This window comes from Sander lucioperca, chromosome 19 (genome assembly GCF_008315115.2).
Source record: "Sander lucioperca isolate FBNREF2018 chromosome 19, SLUC_FBN_1.2, whole genome shotgun sequence".
NCBI classification, from domain to species: domain Eukaryota; kingdom Metazoa; phylum Chordata; class Actinopteri; order Perciformes; family Percidae; genus Sander; species Sander lucioperca.
In genome coordinates this window covers 14,218,928-14,235,528 of record NC_050191.1, presented here as the reverse complement: position 1 = coordinate 14,235,528, position 16,601 = coordinate 14,218,928, and the positions used below count along the sequence as shown (strand labels likewise).

General features: G+C 41.6%; 1 protein-coding gene across 2 annotated transcripts; it reads right to left on the bottom strand.

Annotated features, from left to right (window-relative positions):
- Positions 1-856: 856 nt before the first annotated feature.
- On the bottom strand, positions 857-15,969 carry LOC116056199. Of its 2 annotated transcripts, XM_035995199.1 has the most exons (10): positions 15,542-15,969; positions 14,975-15,307; positions 14,580-14,837; positions 14,406-14,447; positions 4,661-4,753; positions 4,533-4,561; positions 4,230-4,286; positions 3,941-4,009; positions 2,621-2,791; positions 857-1,018 (listed from the first exon to the last, which is right to left on the bottom strand). In XM_035995199.1, the coding sequence occupies exons 1-9, from the start codon at positions 15,600-15,602 to the stop codon at positions 2,657-2,659; spliced, it is 1,077 nt and encodes a 358-aa protein (XP_035851092.1). In that variant the 5' UTR covers positions 15,603-15,969; the 3' UTR covers positions 857-1,018; positions 2,621-2,656. The 2 variants fall into 2 exon arrangements, with proteins under 2 accessions (XP_035851092.1, XP_035851091.1); XM_035995198.1 differs by lacking the exon at positions 857-1,018 and having other exon boundaries at positions 1,752-2,791.
- Positions 15,970-16,601: the final 632 nt, after the last annotated feature.

Genomic DNA, 16,601 nt, shown 5'->3' with positions numbered 1-16,601 from the left:
TGTCTATTATGTCTGTAAACGGTAGTCGGGCTTGGGAGTGGACCAGTAGGGAAGCGAAGCAAGTGCATTCTGGGAGTTGTTGTCTTTCATCCACATGAGCCAAAAATACATTTTCTGGCTTTTTCACATTCACATTTCTACTACATAAATGACCCAATTTAATACACATTCATCTTTCCAATGGTGAAATATCCCTTTAACTGTTTGAAAGCTGTGTCAAGCTGCTCAGACAGACAGACAGACAGATAGATAGATAGATAGATAGATAGATAGATAGACAGATAGATAGATGGATAGATTATTTATTGTCCTTTACCAAGGACATTTGTTGCCACTGTCTAGGCCTCACATAAATCAGAGATACATACACATTGTAAACCACAACATGACTTCATGAAATACATCAGATGCATCTACACATACCTGTACACACAGCTCCTACACACATACCAGTTATCCATGTATTTTTGTGAGTGCCACTATGGCAGAAGGAACAAACTCCTAACATAGCGTGCCTGTTTCCAGGCCAGGGGCCGGTCTCTATGGCTGGATGGAAGCAGTGAAGAATGGTTGGAGAGGGTTTGGGTCTGGGGTTATGTGCTATGATGTGAGATCTGCGTGTGATGACTTTTCTGTTGAGGTCTGAGAGGTTAGGGGTGGGGAGGCCAATCATTTTGGAGACGTTGTCTGTGATGTGTTTGTTCTTGTAGGAGAAAGTTATCACGGTGAAGAAACAGTAGAGGGGGATTGGTAATAAGAGACTAAAACAGATTAGTCATGAATTTACAACTCAGTAAAAACTCAAAACACTGACATTTTTTTATTTATTTATGTAATCTCTATAAAAACATGACAAGCAAATTCATACAGCAGCACAAAACAGTAATAAACAATAAAAGCTCAATAATATGCACAAGATCCTTCATGTGTTACTGAGCCAGTAGTCTCGCTTTGCCAGACCATCCTCTACACGCTGCGGAGCGGAGGAGAGGAGGGTCTGGCTAGTCCACACAGCATTCTGGGATAGGAGAAAAATGAGCTCTGGTTTATTGGCATTTCTTTAAACCAATCACAATCGTCATGGGTGGCGCTAAGCTCTGAATGAAGACGGTGCAAAATAGCCTCAGGAAGGAACTTGTTTTGGTGGAACTTGTGTACGTTCAAAAGTTGTTTTAGTCGAGCAACAGAAAACTCAGATTGGACAGATAGTCTAGCTAGCTGTCTGGATTTACCCTGCAGAGATCTGAGGAGCAGTTAACCATAGTCCTCACAAATCCACCAGAGTTTAAAATTGCAACACAAAGGAAGCAGAAGGAAGCAGAAGGAAGCAGAAGGAAGCAGAAGGAAGCAGAAGGAAGCAGAAGGAAGCGGAAGGAAGCGGACATCGGCTAAAAGACATGCACCCGGCGGGATTTCCTGCGATAGAGCTGAAGATCTTTGCCCGAACCTGACGGGACCCGACGTGTTCGGTTGGGTTCGGTCTTAATTTCTATCATTTTACACAGACTCAGGACGGGCTTGCCCTCTGGGTTGCGCGGTAAATGAGCGGTCAGGTGATACGTTTCGATAAGCGCAAAAATGGATGCTGAGGAGGTGAAACGGAGGCTGGCCTCTGGAGGACTTATTTTATTTCTTTGTTCCAACTTCCAAGTAGCCTATAGCCTACGTTAGTCATGAATAAATGACGTTAAAAACATGTATAAATGACTCATTCTTGCCGAAAGACAAAAGAGCTGTGTGCGTGCGCACATTTGAATAATGTCAGGCTGTAAACGGTTTCGGGCTTTTAAAAAGCTGTCAATCAAAATGTACTTGTCGGGCTCGGGCCAAATTCTGTCAGGCTCGGGCCTTGTCTGACCTAACTTTTAAAGCCAGATTACAGCTCTATCCTGCTACACCGGAGCAATCCCAGAAGTGGAACGTCGAGGATATAGACTACTGAGCCAGAAACCCTGAGAGCTTCCTGGTTACACAAGAAACATACATCAATCAATTAAGTTAATAAAGTGGCTGACAGCAAGTTTACAAAGAAAAATATATTATATACAGTATTATACACATGTTCTCATTCATTTAAGAAACCAGTCATGTGAATGTCAGGTTCTTAATCTACGTTTCACATTGTGCTACTAGTTAATCTACTACACCCACTTCTGGACAGAAAGGCATTTTACAGCAATAAACATTGAAATGATCATAGAAATATTTGTAACAAAAAGAAAACGTGATCATATGCTCATGTAAGACCTGAAATGAAAAACTACCACTGTATTATTCCAGTGGGTTGGTTTTTATATTGATACCAATACATTTTCAAACATCATGTAAAACAACCTAACCCAGTCCTTCATCATATAGAATCATGTTAATCTTGTCAACAACCAGATGAAGTTTAGCTACAAGGTGTTGTCTTTTCCTTCATGCATCAATAACACTGCTGTTAATCTGGTAAAAGGGTTATGTACAAAAATATGAATAAATATTAATGATCACAAGGATTTCTACTGCAGAAACAATGTTGCTGAATGGCTTCATCCAGTAACACAGTACGAGTGAATTCTAGTAAAAGGCACCAACCAAAAACAGACTTGGTCTTTTTATTAACTATCAATGTAAATACCTGTAATGCTATGAGCTGTAACTACACCATGCTGTCTTATTGGTGTGGTTTGTTGATGGTGGCGTAGAGGTTGCTGACATCAGCAGAGGCTGCAGCAGCAGCAGAAGGAGGAGCTTTCACGGTGCTGTAGGTCACTGCCTCATCATCAGCATCAGCATCTTTACCCCGAGCCTGGGAAAAGAGAGGGAAACAGCACAACACATGAATGACACAGCAGGACATGATGCGGCTGTGATTTGTTGCTTGCTTGTTGCATGTCTTCGTGCAGGGGCGTTGGACTGGGGGGGGGAAAGGGGACTGAGTACCCAGGGCCCTCATGTGAGGAGGGCCCAAAAAGATGCTAGAATGAATAGCTGTGGATGCGGGGAGGGGCCCATAGAAAATGCCTTTCTACAGGGCCCAGAATTTTGTGCTACGTCCCTGTCTACGTGTACTGAATGTGGAAACTGTTTATGTCTTGCTGCTTCCTGTTCCTCTGCATGGACTCCCATACATTCTGGGATAGGAGAAAAACAAGCTCTGGTTTATTGGCATTTCTTTAAAACAATCACAATCGTCATGGGTGGCGCTAACCTCCGAACGAAGACGGTGCAAAATAGCCTCGGGAAGGAACTTGTTTTGGTGGAACATGTGCACGTTTAAAAGTAGTTTTAGTCGTGCAACAGAAAACTCAGATTGGACAGATAGTCTAGCTAGCTGTCTGGATTTACCCTGCAGAGATCTGAGGAGCAGTTAACCATAGTCCTCAGAAATCAGAGTTTAAAATTACAACACAAAGAAAGCTGAAGGTAACTGACGTCCGGCCGAAAAAGAGGGACATCTGGCAGAATTTCCGGCGGCACCGGAGCAATTCAGGAAGTGGAACGTCGTGGATATAGACTAGCAATCCCCTGACTTTTCCTTTAGCGCAACCAAGAGGTTGACATTTTGGCTTTTAAGTGAAATGTCTCAATAATTACTGGATGTGTTGCCTTTCAACTTAGGTCCCCCTCAGGATGATTGGTAACATTGTTCCTTTAGCAACATTCTGGTAAAAGTGTTAATTTCAATACTTGTAAAACTTTTTAACATCAGCCTCAGCTGTACTTTGTGATTAATACCTATTACCAAATGTTAGCATGCTAATATTCTGATCTAAGATAGTGGCCATGTCAAAGATTACAGCTGCTTAGCATCAGCCCGTTAGCTCCATAGATGTGGTTAGCATGCTGCATGATGCAATCAGCTCCAAACTGCACTGTGCAGCTTCACAGAGCCGCTCACATGGCTGTAGACTCTTCATTCAGTAACATCATCACTATAACCAATCAGACAGCTGACCTGAGCTTTACTGCTGGTCTTCTTGGTGTGGCTGATGGAGGCGTAGAAAACACCACCTTCAGGATCAGCCTGCACAGAGAAGAAAACATAATGGCTGCTCAGTAACTTGTTGGGTGTTGTAGTTTAGTTGCAGAATTTGACTTATTTTTCTCTGTGGTAGAGGGAAGTTTTAACTGTAACTCATTTTGCGGAACAATTATAGGCCTGTAACAGTGGGTGTAACTCTGTACTGTGTGTGTGTGTGTGTGTGTGTGTGTGTGTGTGTGTGTGTGTGTGTGTGTGATCTCACCATGTCCTGACTGGTTTCTGGAGCAGACTGAGTCTCTGCAGGGTTCAAACTCAGTCCCTGGACAAACACAGACTAGTTAAGGTTTTCCATACACATCTATTATACTTATTATAGTATATACTGTGTGCTATGCTGTAAATGAACATCATCTTCTGATTTTTCCCTGAATGTCCCTCTCAAGCTAAATTTTAAACTTGATATTGGTGCAACTGGTTTATGTCAATACAACACAGCAAACTGAAGATCTACCACAGTAAAAGTCATAACTATATAAAAATATGATTATTAAGTTTTAAAACTCACAATGTTTTCATTCGTCTGCGTGTTGTTCCCTGAAAACACAAAAGAGAGTCGACTTTAGCTTCCACGGTCAAATTCCAGGTTTATTAAAACCCTTTTGTTAAAAAAGTTGAATCTGTGATTGTTCTCACTTTTAGTTTTCTTCCGTCTGATGACTACCACGATGATGATTGCTGCTAAGAGTGCTGTTACTCCCACAGCCACAATGATGTACAACAACCAATCTGGAAGGAGAATGAAATCATTTTGGTTACAGCTTCATGTTGGGTTAAAAATAACAACTACAATATTACTACATGTGCTTTTTGTAAACATTTGGAACAAACTTTGCAAAGTAAATCTGTCTCTGTTGGTACAAATCTGCATCTCTTAGTTAACACACCTCACATCAGGTCTACATCAACTGGATCTTACTTTGAATGTCGTTCATAATTGTATCTTTTAGCAATTTAACCATCTAATGAACCTCTGAGTCTGAGACTTCAGAGCCGCTACCCGTTCGTAAAGAATGAATGATCTTCCTTTGTCCATTTTTCTTCTCCAGCCCAAAGAAAAACTGAGATGGAGCATCCATCTGTGAGATGTTCATAAACCTCGACCTGACCAGAGCTCCCTGTGCTGAAACACCCAGCAGGTTGGCTATAGCCGACTGTTTAGACTTGAGGGAGCCTAAATGCCCTTGATCTCCTGTAGAACCTGTCTCCAGATCCTTTATTGATCGAGATAACTCTCCAGTGACATTGTGAGTGAACTGCTGGCAAAGTTGTTTAATCTGAACCTTGCCAAAGTCTCACCACTGCTGAATGCAGGTAAAAGCAGGCCTGCTCTCTCTGTGGGAAGACCAAAACAACTTAAAAGCAGATTTAAAAGCCTGGTCATTCAAAAGAGCTGTGTTAAAATTCCAGTACGCACTCTTTAAATGAACATTTTTTATAAAAACAGAGCAGGAGACAAGACAGTGATCAGTAAAACCCACAGGCTGAATAACACACCTCTTAAAGATATTAAAGTTGTGTTTAAAACAATAGAGGCGGTCCAGTCTGGCCAGGGATAAAACAGTCTCTGGAGTGACTCCAGGTGTACTGCCTATGGTTCCTATTAAACCCCTCCACAGGTCAGACAGGTCATGTGTTTCCACTAGCTGTCTGATTCTGTGGGACGATGCAGGATGAGGTTCAGGATGATTCCTATCTAGGGTTGGATCCACCGTACAGTTAAAATCCCCCCCCCTAAAAACATATAATCATCACTACAAGCTCCAATGGCATCACATAAAATGTTTAAAAATGCTACCCTACCCACCCCATTGGTTGGCGCGTAGACATTTAAAAACAGTAACTTCACCTTTTCATATTGAGCTGTAACCTTCAACAACACACCAGGCAGAATCTCATCCACATCAAAAGAAACTGGTAAAAAACTCCTGGCAAATAACACCCCCACCCCCCCACTCAGACTGGACTTGTGGCTTAAAATCACCTCCCCATTAAAAGCCCTCCTCCAGTCACAGTCAATGTCTGTGGTGCTGTGGGTTTCCTGTAAAAACATCACATCTAACTTCCTTATCTCCATGAGCTTAAAAAGAGCAGCTCTTTTAAAATCAGCTTTGGCTCTGTTTAGGTTTAAAGTCCCTATGTTAAAATCACACATAAATGGAGAGAGAGAAAAAACAACAGCAGATAAACATGACAGTAAATAAAGAAAATACACGTTTAACATTCATCATCATCGGTGTTGAGTTGTGCTTTTACTTTAACTATAAGTTTCCTTAGACGGTAGATTTCCTGATCTGTGAGCACTCTTCACCAGACTTTCTGGTGAGAGGCCGAGCTGACTGGATGAACAGCCTGAGATCAGGGAAGTGCTCCTCTACTATGGGCAGCCTGGCTCCCTTAGTGATCTCCACAAACGTTTTTATATCTGCTGGCAGATAAGGAGTCTGATGAGTAATCAGCTGTTCCTCCTGAGTCATACTGAAGTCACTTTCTGACTCTGGTGGAGTGGTTAGTACTTTACTCGTTTTCTTAGCTTTTGAGTTTTTTGGCACAGAATCAATAAATTTTCTCTTCTGCGCAATTTTCAGCCCTTCCTCATCATCCATATCCTCGTCATCTACCAGCAGATCCACACTCACTGACACGTTTTCATTCACCTCTACTGTGTTCACACACTCATTTGTTTTACTTTGGGTTAGGTTTATCTGTTTTTGTGTACTAATTTCCTCAACACCTGAAGTGGAGGGGCCATCAATCAAAAGAGGAATCGCGACCACCGGAGCACCCTGGGCCACCGTCCCCGGCAAATCCACCGCCACCATCGGCGCGGCCACCACCGGCACATGTTCATCAAGCACCGGGACGGCGGGAGGCACGGCCCCCGCCGCCAGCGGCGCTACCGCCTCCGGCGGATCCCCGCCGGCAGCGGCAGCGCCCGCCGCGGGCGCCGCCGCTCCGCCCCCCTCACCGGGCAGGAGCGGACCAAATGCCCTTCTACTCCACATTCAAAACATTTCATCGTCTCCGATGACGCAAAAACCATATAAGTAAAAGCCTCCACTTTAAAAGAAAAGGACAGGTTTAGATCACTTGTTGTGTCTTTGAGAACAATGTACACCTGTCTCCGGTGACACACGACATGCTTTAGCTGCGGGGATTTGCAGCCCAAAGACACCATTTTTATCGGAGAGACGAGTTGTCCATAGCGGGACAACTCTTTTGCCAATGTGGTGTCTTAAATAGTAATGCTGTGATGCTGTATGAAGAGGAATCCGCCGACACTGTTCTTGATTATAAAAAGGTTTATTACAAGCAAAGATTCAGCATCAATTTTACAAACTCCTGCAGAAAGCTTGGAGAACGACCAATCCAAATTCTTCCAAAAGTCGTTCTGCCTTTCCTTTGTGTGAGCAACGTATATATCCTATGCATTGTATCAACATAGGGCGTGATATGTATGAGTACATGGTTCGACACAGAACTTAGCCAATCAATGCCTGTTATCTGGCACAACTCCAAAAAAGGTCTCTTCTGTCTTGGGGGGACCTCCGCTCTGCTTAACATTTTCCAGATGTTCTCAGTAAGTGTAGAGTAAAGTTCATAGGACTCCCTTATAACAAACCTTTAAGCAAAGTTTATAGAAAGTTATAGAATGGTCATATACTACACCAACATTTCATTTTTTATGAACGGAGGAGCATTTGAGATCGTTACTCTTATGGCTGGACTGACCAGCGGGAGAACGGGAGTGTAAGTGTCTTGGATCACTACACCGTTCTCCATCACCTCGCTTACTTTAGCGGAAGATAACGATCGCTCCGTTCATACGGGAAGCAGTCTTAATGCTGCTGAACCCAACCACCTCTCCCACCGCTAAACCTGCCTCCTCCACAGAACACTGTACAACCGGGCTGAGTTTGATCGCATGACGCCGAGTCAGCTTCTCAAACTCAGCCGCAGGGGCTTCCGCCCACGGCATTGTACCAAACAAAAGACACGCCGCCAGTTACACCACCACCAACCCACCAAAACTCTAAACACACCACTAACTAATGAAAAGAAATAATCACACACACATACACAAAAAAAAAGAGTAAAAAAAAGAGTAAGATAAACTCACAAACGCTGAAACAAGTCAGCACAATCCACGCTCTCCACACTCAATCCACCATTCACTCAGAGAGAGAGAGAGAGAGAGAGAGAGAGAGAGAGAGAAAGAAAGAGAAAGAGAGAGAGAGAGAGAGAGAGAGAGAGAGAGGGACAGAGAGAGAGAGAGAGAGAGACACAGAGAGAGAGAGAGAGAGAGAGAGAGACAGAGAGAGAGAGACAGAGAGAGAGAGACAGAGAGACAGAGATAGAGAGACAGAGAGAGAGAGAAAGAAAGAGAGAGAAAGAGGGAGAGACAGAGAGAGAGAGAGAAAGAAAGAGAGAGACAGAGAGAGAGAGAGAAAGAAAGAGAGAGAGAGAGAGAGAGAGAGAAAGAGGGAGAGACAGAGAGAGAGAGAGAGAGACAGACAGACAGACAGAGAGACAGAGAGAGAGAGATTTTGAAAAAAAAACTTTATTTACAATTTTAACAGTATCTCTTCACAATAAATTTTAGCAATATCTCTTCACAATAAACACTACAGAAATTAAAAAGAAAAACACAAATCACCTTCACAAACTGCACCCAAAGCACCATGACTGCACCATATCAATTCAACAGTTGAAAGATCACTCATAGTTTTAGAAAACCGGAAATCAATCAAGACTCTAGATTTGATCAAAGTTAAAAAACATACGTTCACATCATTGCTACACTTTTGTTCCACTCTGTTTTTCCTACTGATGTAAATAGCCATTTTTGCTTGCCCTAGAATGAAATTCAGCAATTGACAGAAGAAACGTTTTTTCCGAAAGTACTTAAAACCCAAGATGAAAGTCTCAATACAAAACGTTTCATCAAACCTCAAAAACTATTCTTCTAATCTCATAAACAAAGGTTCTGATCTAAAACAATGCATGAAAGCATGAAAAACTGTCTCCCTTTGAGGACAGAAAGGGCAAACAGAATTAACTTCTGGATTCAACACTGAAATAAAAGAATTGACAGCAATGGCACCATGGAGAATTCTCCATTGTATATCACCAACCCTTTTAGACAATGGTGGCTTATATAATGATCTCCATTCAGGTTTTACATCATTTCTCTGTTTAAAAACAGAACGCCATGGTGTATCGATTCTCTTTTCTAACACTTTCTTATTAAAAACCAAAACACAGGCTCTATACAGTTTTTTTCCATCACTTGACAAGAAATCTAAAAACAAAGATTCACCTGATTTCAGCAAAAAACCTGTACCCTCTTCAAGATTGGGTTGAATAATCAAACACGGAAAGGGGTCCTCAACATCAGGAGAACAAGCCCCTGTAGAAAAGTCTCTTAACAAATGTTCTTCTTCAACTGTAAAACATGCTTTAAGTTTGACCAAAAAACGAGTTAATAAGCGAACAGATCTGATTCGTAAATGTTTGGATACGACATCCACATTCTCAAATTGAGGCCCAGTTAATGTCAACAAATGTCCCAAAGTAAAGACCTTGGATTGCAGAAAAATGGTGCTGAACCCCGGCAGATAACAGTAAGTAGCAATGTCCAAACGGGCCCCAAGTATCAGTGGTTCCTGCAAGAGCCAGTGGAGAGAATAGAAGTTCTCAGTCTTGTGCACACGAAAAAAACTCCACACCTTGAAAAGATTTTGATAGAAAGCAGGCAGTTCCGATAAATCCAATTTGGTTGGATCCATTAAAGAGGGATTTATCCAGTCCGAAACCCCCAATAGTGTGCAAAATAGTGCAACTCACAGCACGCCAGCTGAAATCTGTAGAACCATCAAGTAATCTTTTTACAAACTGTAACCGAAAGGCAGCCATTCTACTTTGTAAATGAATCAAACCTTGCCCACCCTCATCTTTGGGGAGGTATAAAACACTCTGTGGGATCCAGTGCAATTTGTCCCAAAAAAAATTCACAAGAGCAGCTTGAGCTTCCGCTAAAAACTGTGGAGAAGGGTCTACACATGCCAATCTATGCCAAAGTGAAGATGCCACTAAGTTGTTGACAATGAGAGTTCTCCCCCTATAGGACATATTCGGTAATAACCATTTCCACTTCTCCAAGCGCCCTTTAATTTTTTCCATCAAACCCTCCCAATTTTTTTGTAACACACTGTCATCCCCTAGATAAACTCCTAGATATTTTATACCCCCATTTCCCCAACACAACCCATCAGGAAGGCAAGGTTTACCATCAGCCCATTGTCCTAACAATAAGGCATCACTTTTCTTCCAATTAACCTTTGCAGAAGACAACAGTCTAAATTCTTCAATTAAATTAAATAAAATCTGCACATCACTTTGCCTGTTGATCATGACCATAATATCATCGGCATAGGCTGACAAACACATCTTTTTATTACAAACCGGTAAAGACAAACCACTTAGTTGACCTCTTATCTGTTGAAGCAATGGCTCAATAGCCAAGGAATACAACATTCCAGACAAGGGGCAACTTGTCTGATACCCCTGAGAACCTGAAAAGGAGCACATAAGCCACCATTTATTTTCAGCATACTCTCAACGTCACAATAGAGTAGCCTAATCATATCTAGAAAGTTTTTGCCAAAACCAAAAGCTGTTAAAGCACTCCACAAATATGAGTGCTCTACTCGGTCAAACGCCTTCTCCTGATCCAAAGATAACAAGCCACAGTCCAAATTTAACAATTTAGAGACATAAAAAATATCCCGAATAAAAGAAATATTGTCAAATATAGATCTACCAGGAACACAGTACGTCTGATCCGGATGGATAACCTGACCCAACACTCCAGCCAATCTGTTACCCAATGCCTTAGAAAGTATTTTATAATCACTGCAGAGAAGCGAGACAGGGCGCCAGTTCTTTATATCTGTGAGGTCCCCTTTTTGTGGAATAAGAGTGATCACCGCTCTTCGGCAACTCAACGGCAACCCGCCCTCCGACAAGCTGTCCTTCAGTACCTCCAGCAGATCTACACCCATTTCCAACCAAAAAGCCTTATAGAAGTCAATCGGGAGGCCATCCATTCCTGGGGCCCTCCCAGACTCCATGCTTTGCAGGGCCTTATAAAGCTCTTCCAGGGTCAGCACCCCTTCAAGACCATTATTGGCCTCCTCTGACACCTTTGGTAGGCTGTCAAGGAAAACGTTGTCCACACAACACTCTGACTTCAGCTCGCTCCTATACAGATTTTGATAAAAATTAACTGCTCTTCCCCGAATACCAGCAGGATCTGACACTAATACTCCATCTTCGGAGCGCAATCCATGAATAAGCCGTTTCTGACCATTCTTTTTTTCCAAATTGAAAAAGTATTGGGACGGTGCATCCATCTGATCAATGCTCTGAAAGCGTGAACGGACCAGAGCCCTCTGTATTTTATGCCCCAGTAGATCAGCTAACTGAGCTTTCTTCTTTGAACAGGCTTCTAAATAATGAATCTCGCCGGTAGATTGTGCCAGATTTTGAAATTCAATTATCTCTCCCTCCAAAAGCTCTAAAGAACGAGTCAACTCCTTAGTAACGTTGTGAGTATACTGTTGAGTAAACTGTCTGATTTGTATCTTACCAACATCCCACCACTGTTGCAATGAATAAAAAGAAGACTTCTTTGCTCTGTGAACTTCCCAGAAGTACTTAAATGATTCCTTAAAAAATTATCACTTAACAAATTAGTATTAAAATGCCAGTATGCACTTTTTGGTTTTATTGAGCTTAAAATAAGCTTACAGTGCACCATACTGTGATCTGAAAAACTTACTGGTGTTATATAACATTTATTGAAAATACTAAGATGGTGATTAAAACTGTAAAATCTGTCCAGCCTAGCTAATGACATAACATTATCACGTGTGTGAAGCCAAGTGTACTGTCTATCGTTACCATTTAAAGATCTCCAAATATCACATAAATCATACTTTTTACTAATATGAATTAAGCGTTTACGCGAAGCCAAATGAGGCTCCATGTGATTCCGATCTAGATTATGCTCAGTACAACTGAAATCACCACCTAGGAACAAGAAGTCTTCAGAGCAACAGTTTTGTAGAGTTGAACATAGTATGTCCAAAAAAAACATTCTTTCAACTGGTGCAGTTGGAACATATACACAAATAAAAATAAACACATAACTTTCAACAACAGCTCTTACTTTTAAAAGCCTACCTTTTACTATTTCATCAACATCATAAGAGACAGGACTAAAATTCTTTGTGAATAAAATGGCAACTCCCCCACTTATTGAAGTGTTATGGCTTAACACAGGGATGCCATCAAACTCCCTCGCCCAGTCGGCAGCATTTTTCAAGTCACTATGAGTTTCTTGTAACAAAACAACATCAATTTTCTTTTGCTTAATTACTTCATATATATTAGCTCTTTTTCTAGAATCCCTTGCCCCATTAACATTCAAAGTAGCTACATGAACTTCACTCATAAATAATAAAGAGGAAAAGAAAAGCCACCAAATAGGTAGAAAAACATCAGCCATTCTACTTTCAAATTTAACCGACATCGTTGTTTCAATCAGTACTAAGACTCCTCACAATTTTCTTAAGTCGATAGACTTCTTTATTAGTAAAGCAACTCTCTGCCATTAGGCTTCTTGTCTTTTCAGCGAACTGCTTAACATCAGGGAAATATTCCTGCACACGCACACCTCTTTTATTTTTTGTTGATCTAAGGAATAACTTAATATCATCAAGTTCATAATCCCGACCACTAAAATCCCCCTGAGAAAGTGTACTGGAGTCAGAAGACCCACCATCACTTTCCGTTTCCTGATCTATCATCTATCATCTTCTTACACTTCACTCCTTTTACTTATTTTGGCATCAAATATTTTATCAATTATCTTCCTTTTATTAGAAGGTACTTTAAAAAAAAGTTCTTTCTCCACACCATCCGTTCCACCTGCCTCTTGCAGAGTCACTGAACTATTCTCACTTTCTATTTGTTCATCACGTTTATCTTCAGAAACCGGTGCCACGCTCGGTAAATCCTCAACACTAGCCTCTCAAAGTGTAGTGGTGTGTATCGTCTCCGAGTGCTCACAACCACACTCTCACCGGGAACACCCGCAGCCGTCACCGCCACAGCCGAGCTCGGCCCCGGCAATACCTCCTCAACTATGTCAGCCACACCATCCGCACCACCATCGCCTTTAGTGTTCCCATTCACTGCGTTTGCTTCCCTGTCTGAAACTTTGTCAGGACAGTTGCGAATTAAATGTCCAGTTCTACCGCAACCAAAACACTTTGATTTCGCGGTAGTGACAAAAATCACATATTCAAAGTTGTCAATTCGAAAATTGAGCGTCATGTCTAGCTCACCATCATCCTGAATAATCATATAATCGCCTGATCGAAACAATGTGTTTCAACAACAGTGATCTGCAATTGATTGGGATCTTTATGATCGGAGATACCAATTTTCCATAGCGAGATAAAGCTTGCGTCAAAATGTCATCGCTTACGAACGGTGGAACGTTTGATAAAGTGACTCTCTTAGCTGGCAATGAAAGAGGAAGAACAGAGACAAAATCACCACCAATGACTATTCCGTGTTCGACTACTTCATTGACTTTATCAACGCTATTAAGAAACACCACAACGGCACCATTCATTCTGGAGGCGGATAGCACGCTCCCATGCCCCACAACCTCACCAACAGCAAGACAACATTCCTCCACACTCACCGCGGCGGCTACTTTAACCGCATTACGCCGCGTGAGTGAACTCAAAACCTGCCCACGTGGGACCGACATGCTTCCCCGATAAAGTGGATAGCACGCGGCCCAACAAAGAACCAAAAAAGAAAAAATAGAAAAGACCAGCAAACCAGCAAGGAGAAAAGATAGAAAAAGATAGAAAAAATCAGCTTCACTCACAAGCTCTCCAGTCACGCTCACACTCCTTCAACTCACACCCAGACACACCGGAAGTGAGAGAGAGAGAGACAGAGAGAGACAGAGAGAGAGACAGAGACAGAGAGAGAGACAGAGACAGAGAGAGAGATAAAGAGAGAGGGACAGAGAGACAGAGAGAGAGAGAAAGAGAGAGAGAGAGAGAGAGAGAGAGACAGCGAGACAGAGAGAGAGAGAGAGAGACAGACAGAGAGAGAGACAGACAGAGAGAGAGAGAGAAAGAGAGAGAGCGAAAGAGAGAGAGAGAGAGAGAGAGAGAGAGAGAGACAGACAGAGATAGAGAGAGAGAGAGAGAGACAGAGACAGACAGAGAGAGAGAGAGAGAGAGAGAGAGAGAGAGAGAGAGAGAGAGAGAGAGAGTATGATGTTAAGTACCTGGTGTTGTTGGTGTGTTATCTGTTCCCACTGTTGTGTTTCCTTTTGATTTTGTTAGAAAACAACAAAACAACAAATGGTGTTAAAATACTTCATATTTACTATCTGAAGAGATTAAACAAGAAAGAATAATCATCTTAAAAGTTAAAATACATCAAATAAATCCAACTGTACCTGTTTTCTTATGAGAGGACTGGGGGCCGACATTACACAGCAGAGTGTTTCCATTCTTCTTATCTGTCACGTTACACTTCAGTAACTTCTGATGAAGATGAGGAGGAAATGACACACTGGCTGAACAGGTATGAGGTGTTATCTTCACGTCATTCTCATCACCCTCATACAGCCACTTCACTGAGTGGTCACACCCAGAATATGTCAACACAGAGCAGATCAAGGTGACTGTATCATCAGTGTTCTTCAGTTCTTCCACTGGTGAAGATGGAGATATTGTGAGAGAAAGACAACAAGAGTTAAATTAACTTCATCACTGTAATCATAATTATTGTCATGTTTCAGTATATTGTTCTAACAAGACAGTTAGTAAACATTATGATGTAAATACTCACTGTTGACAACAGACAGATGAACCACAGTATCTGGACCTTGTTGTTGTCCTGATCTGTAGAACTGTCTGCAGGTGTAACGACCAACATCCTCCTCTGTGACATTCTTTATAACCAGAGAACATTTCTCTCTAAGACTCAGTCTGTCTGATTTAGCTTTGGGAATCCCATCTTTAATCTGCCCATGCTCTATCAGCGCTACTGTTGTTGTTTCCCCTTTACGACTAGAAAGCCAAGTAGTGCTACTACAGTCCTGATTTATCACATTTTCACAAGGCAGAGTGACTTCATCTCCAGCTCTGACAGTGAAGGAGAGGGGGTTTTGTCCAGCTACTGCTGTTGAAGATGAGACAAACATAACTGAGATAATAATTTGGTATTCATGTGTATAGTTAGGTTATGTTTGAGGATGATTATTACAAAAAACAACAAAGATCAGCACAGTAATCCACTCGACACACCATGTTCAAAACAAACAGCAAACTTGGCCGTCTCACTTAAATCAATGTAAGTTATTCAAGTACTATCATTAACATTTCTTTTAGTCATGTATGTGTTTTGGGTCCTTACCTGTAAACTGGAGCATCAGAATCACAAATAAAGTTATTTGAATCCGTCTGAATTCAGCCATCGTTCCTCTCCGTCTCTCTCTCTTGTTCTCTCGCCCTCGACTGTCAACGTTTCTGACTTCTTTAGGAGAGATACAGCGTTCACTTCCCGTTTTGCGTATATGTCACTTCCTTATAGTGACTGAATCTTCTTTTTCTCTCATTCTGTCAGTTGTTGAATTCACGTAGAAAGATCAACTTTTCCTCTTTTTGAATTTCATGTAGATATCTAAACAGCCAAAAAGCCAGATGTGGTTCAGTGAGATAAAAGACACAAGTTCAACGAGTTCAACAAGAGAAGCTTGAGGTCAAAGTTATAAATAAACCTGTAGAGTATCAGCTGAGAACTGAGTTGTGGGAGTTGACAGTGATCGTCTCTACTCACCCAGCCTCCAAAACCACAACACAACCACAGTCACATCTATAGTGCTGTTTCAGAGTCCAACACTTCCTGTCTATACTCACAACCTGCATTAACAGAATGTCTTTGGAAAGGGGTGCCATGGTTTTTCTCACTCTGTGCACAGGGGTATTTGCCTTTTAATAACTAATTCTCAATACAATTGAAAGTTGAGCTAAGTGAATGAAAAGTGCACGAATTACCTTGCTGTATGAAACATGAGAAACATTAATATGAGCTGATTTATTTTAGATAGAAGATATTAGATTTAACAGGATTCCACATACATTTCTACACAGTTTTCTCTCATCTAATACTTGGTTCTCAAGTACATTCGTGACAATGATGTTTATGACGTCTTGAAAAAGAGTTGAGTTGCAAACGCAATCGTGCAACGATGTCCTTAAAATACAGAGCAAAAGCTTCACGGTGACGACACATAAATGCAGAAATTAGTCAAACTGCTCGCCCACCAGAATTTGACCCCTGACGCCCCCGGTGTAATACGCCCATACAGGGAAAATGATGATGTTTTAGTGGTTTGTTGGTTGCTCACTGCAGCTTAGTGGTATTTTCTAAGAACTGAAGGGGAAGTGTTTCAGTGAGAATGTGGTTAACAGCA

What these genes read in the sequence shown, in the direction of transcription:
- LOC116056199 (XM_035995199.1), bottom strand. Translation starts at nt 15,602, where the DNA reads ATGGCTGAATTCAGACGGATTCAAATAACTTTATTTGTGATTCTGATG. An exon ending in TCTGATGCTCCAGTTTACAG is followed by an intron (nt 15,308 to 15,541) that starts GTAAGGACCCAA and finishes CATCTTCAACAG; the next exon opens with CAGTAGCTGGACAAAACCCC. An exon ending in CAGAAACCAGTCAGGACATG is followed by an intron (nt 4,010 to 4,229) that starts GTGAGATCACAC and finishes TTCTCTGTGCAG; the next exon opens with GCTGATCCTGAAGGTGGTGT.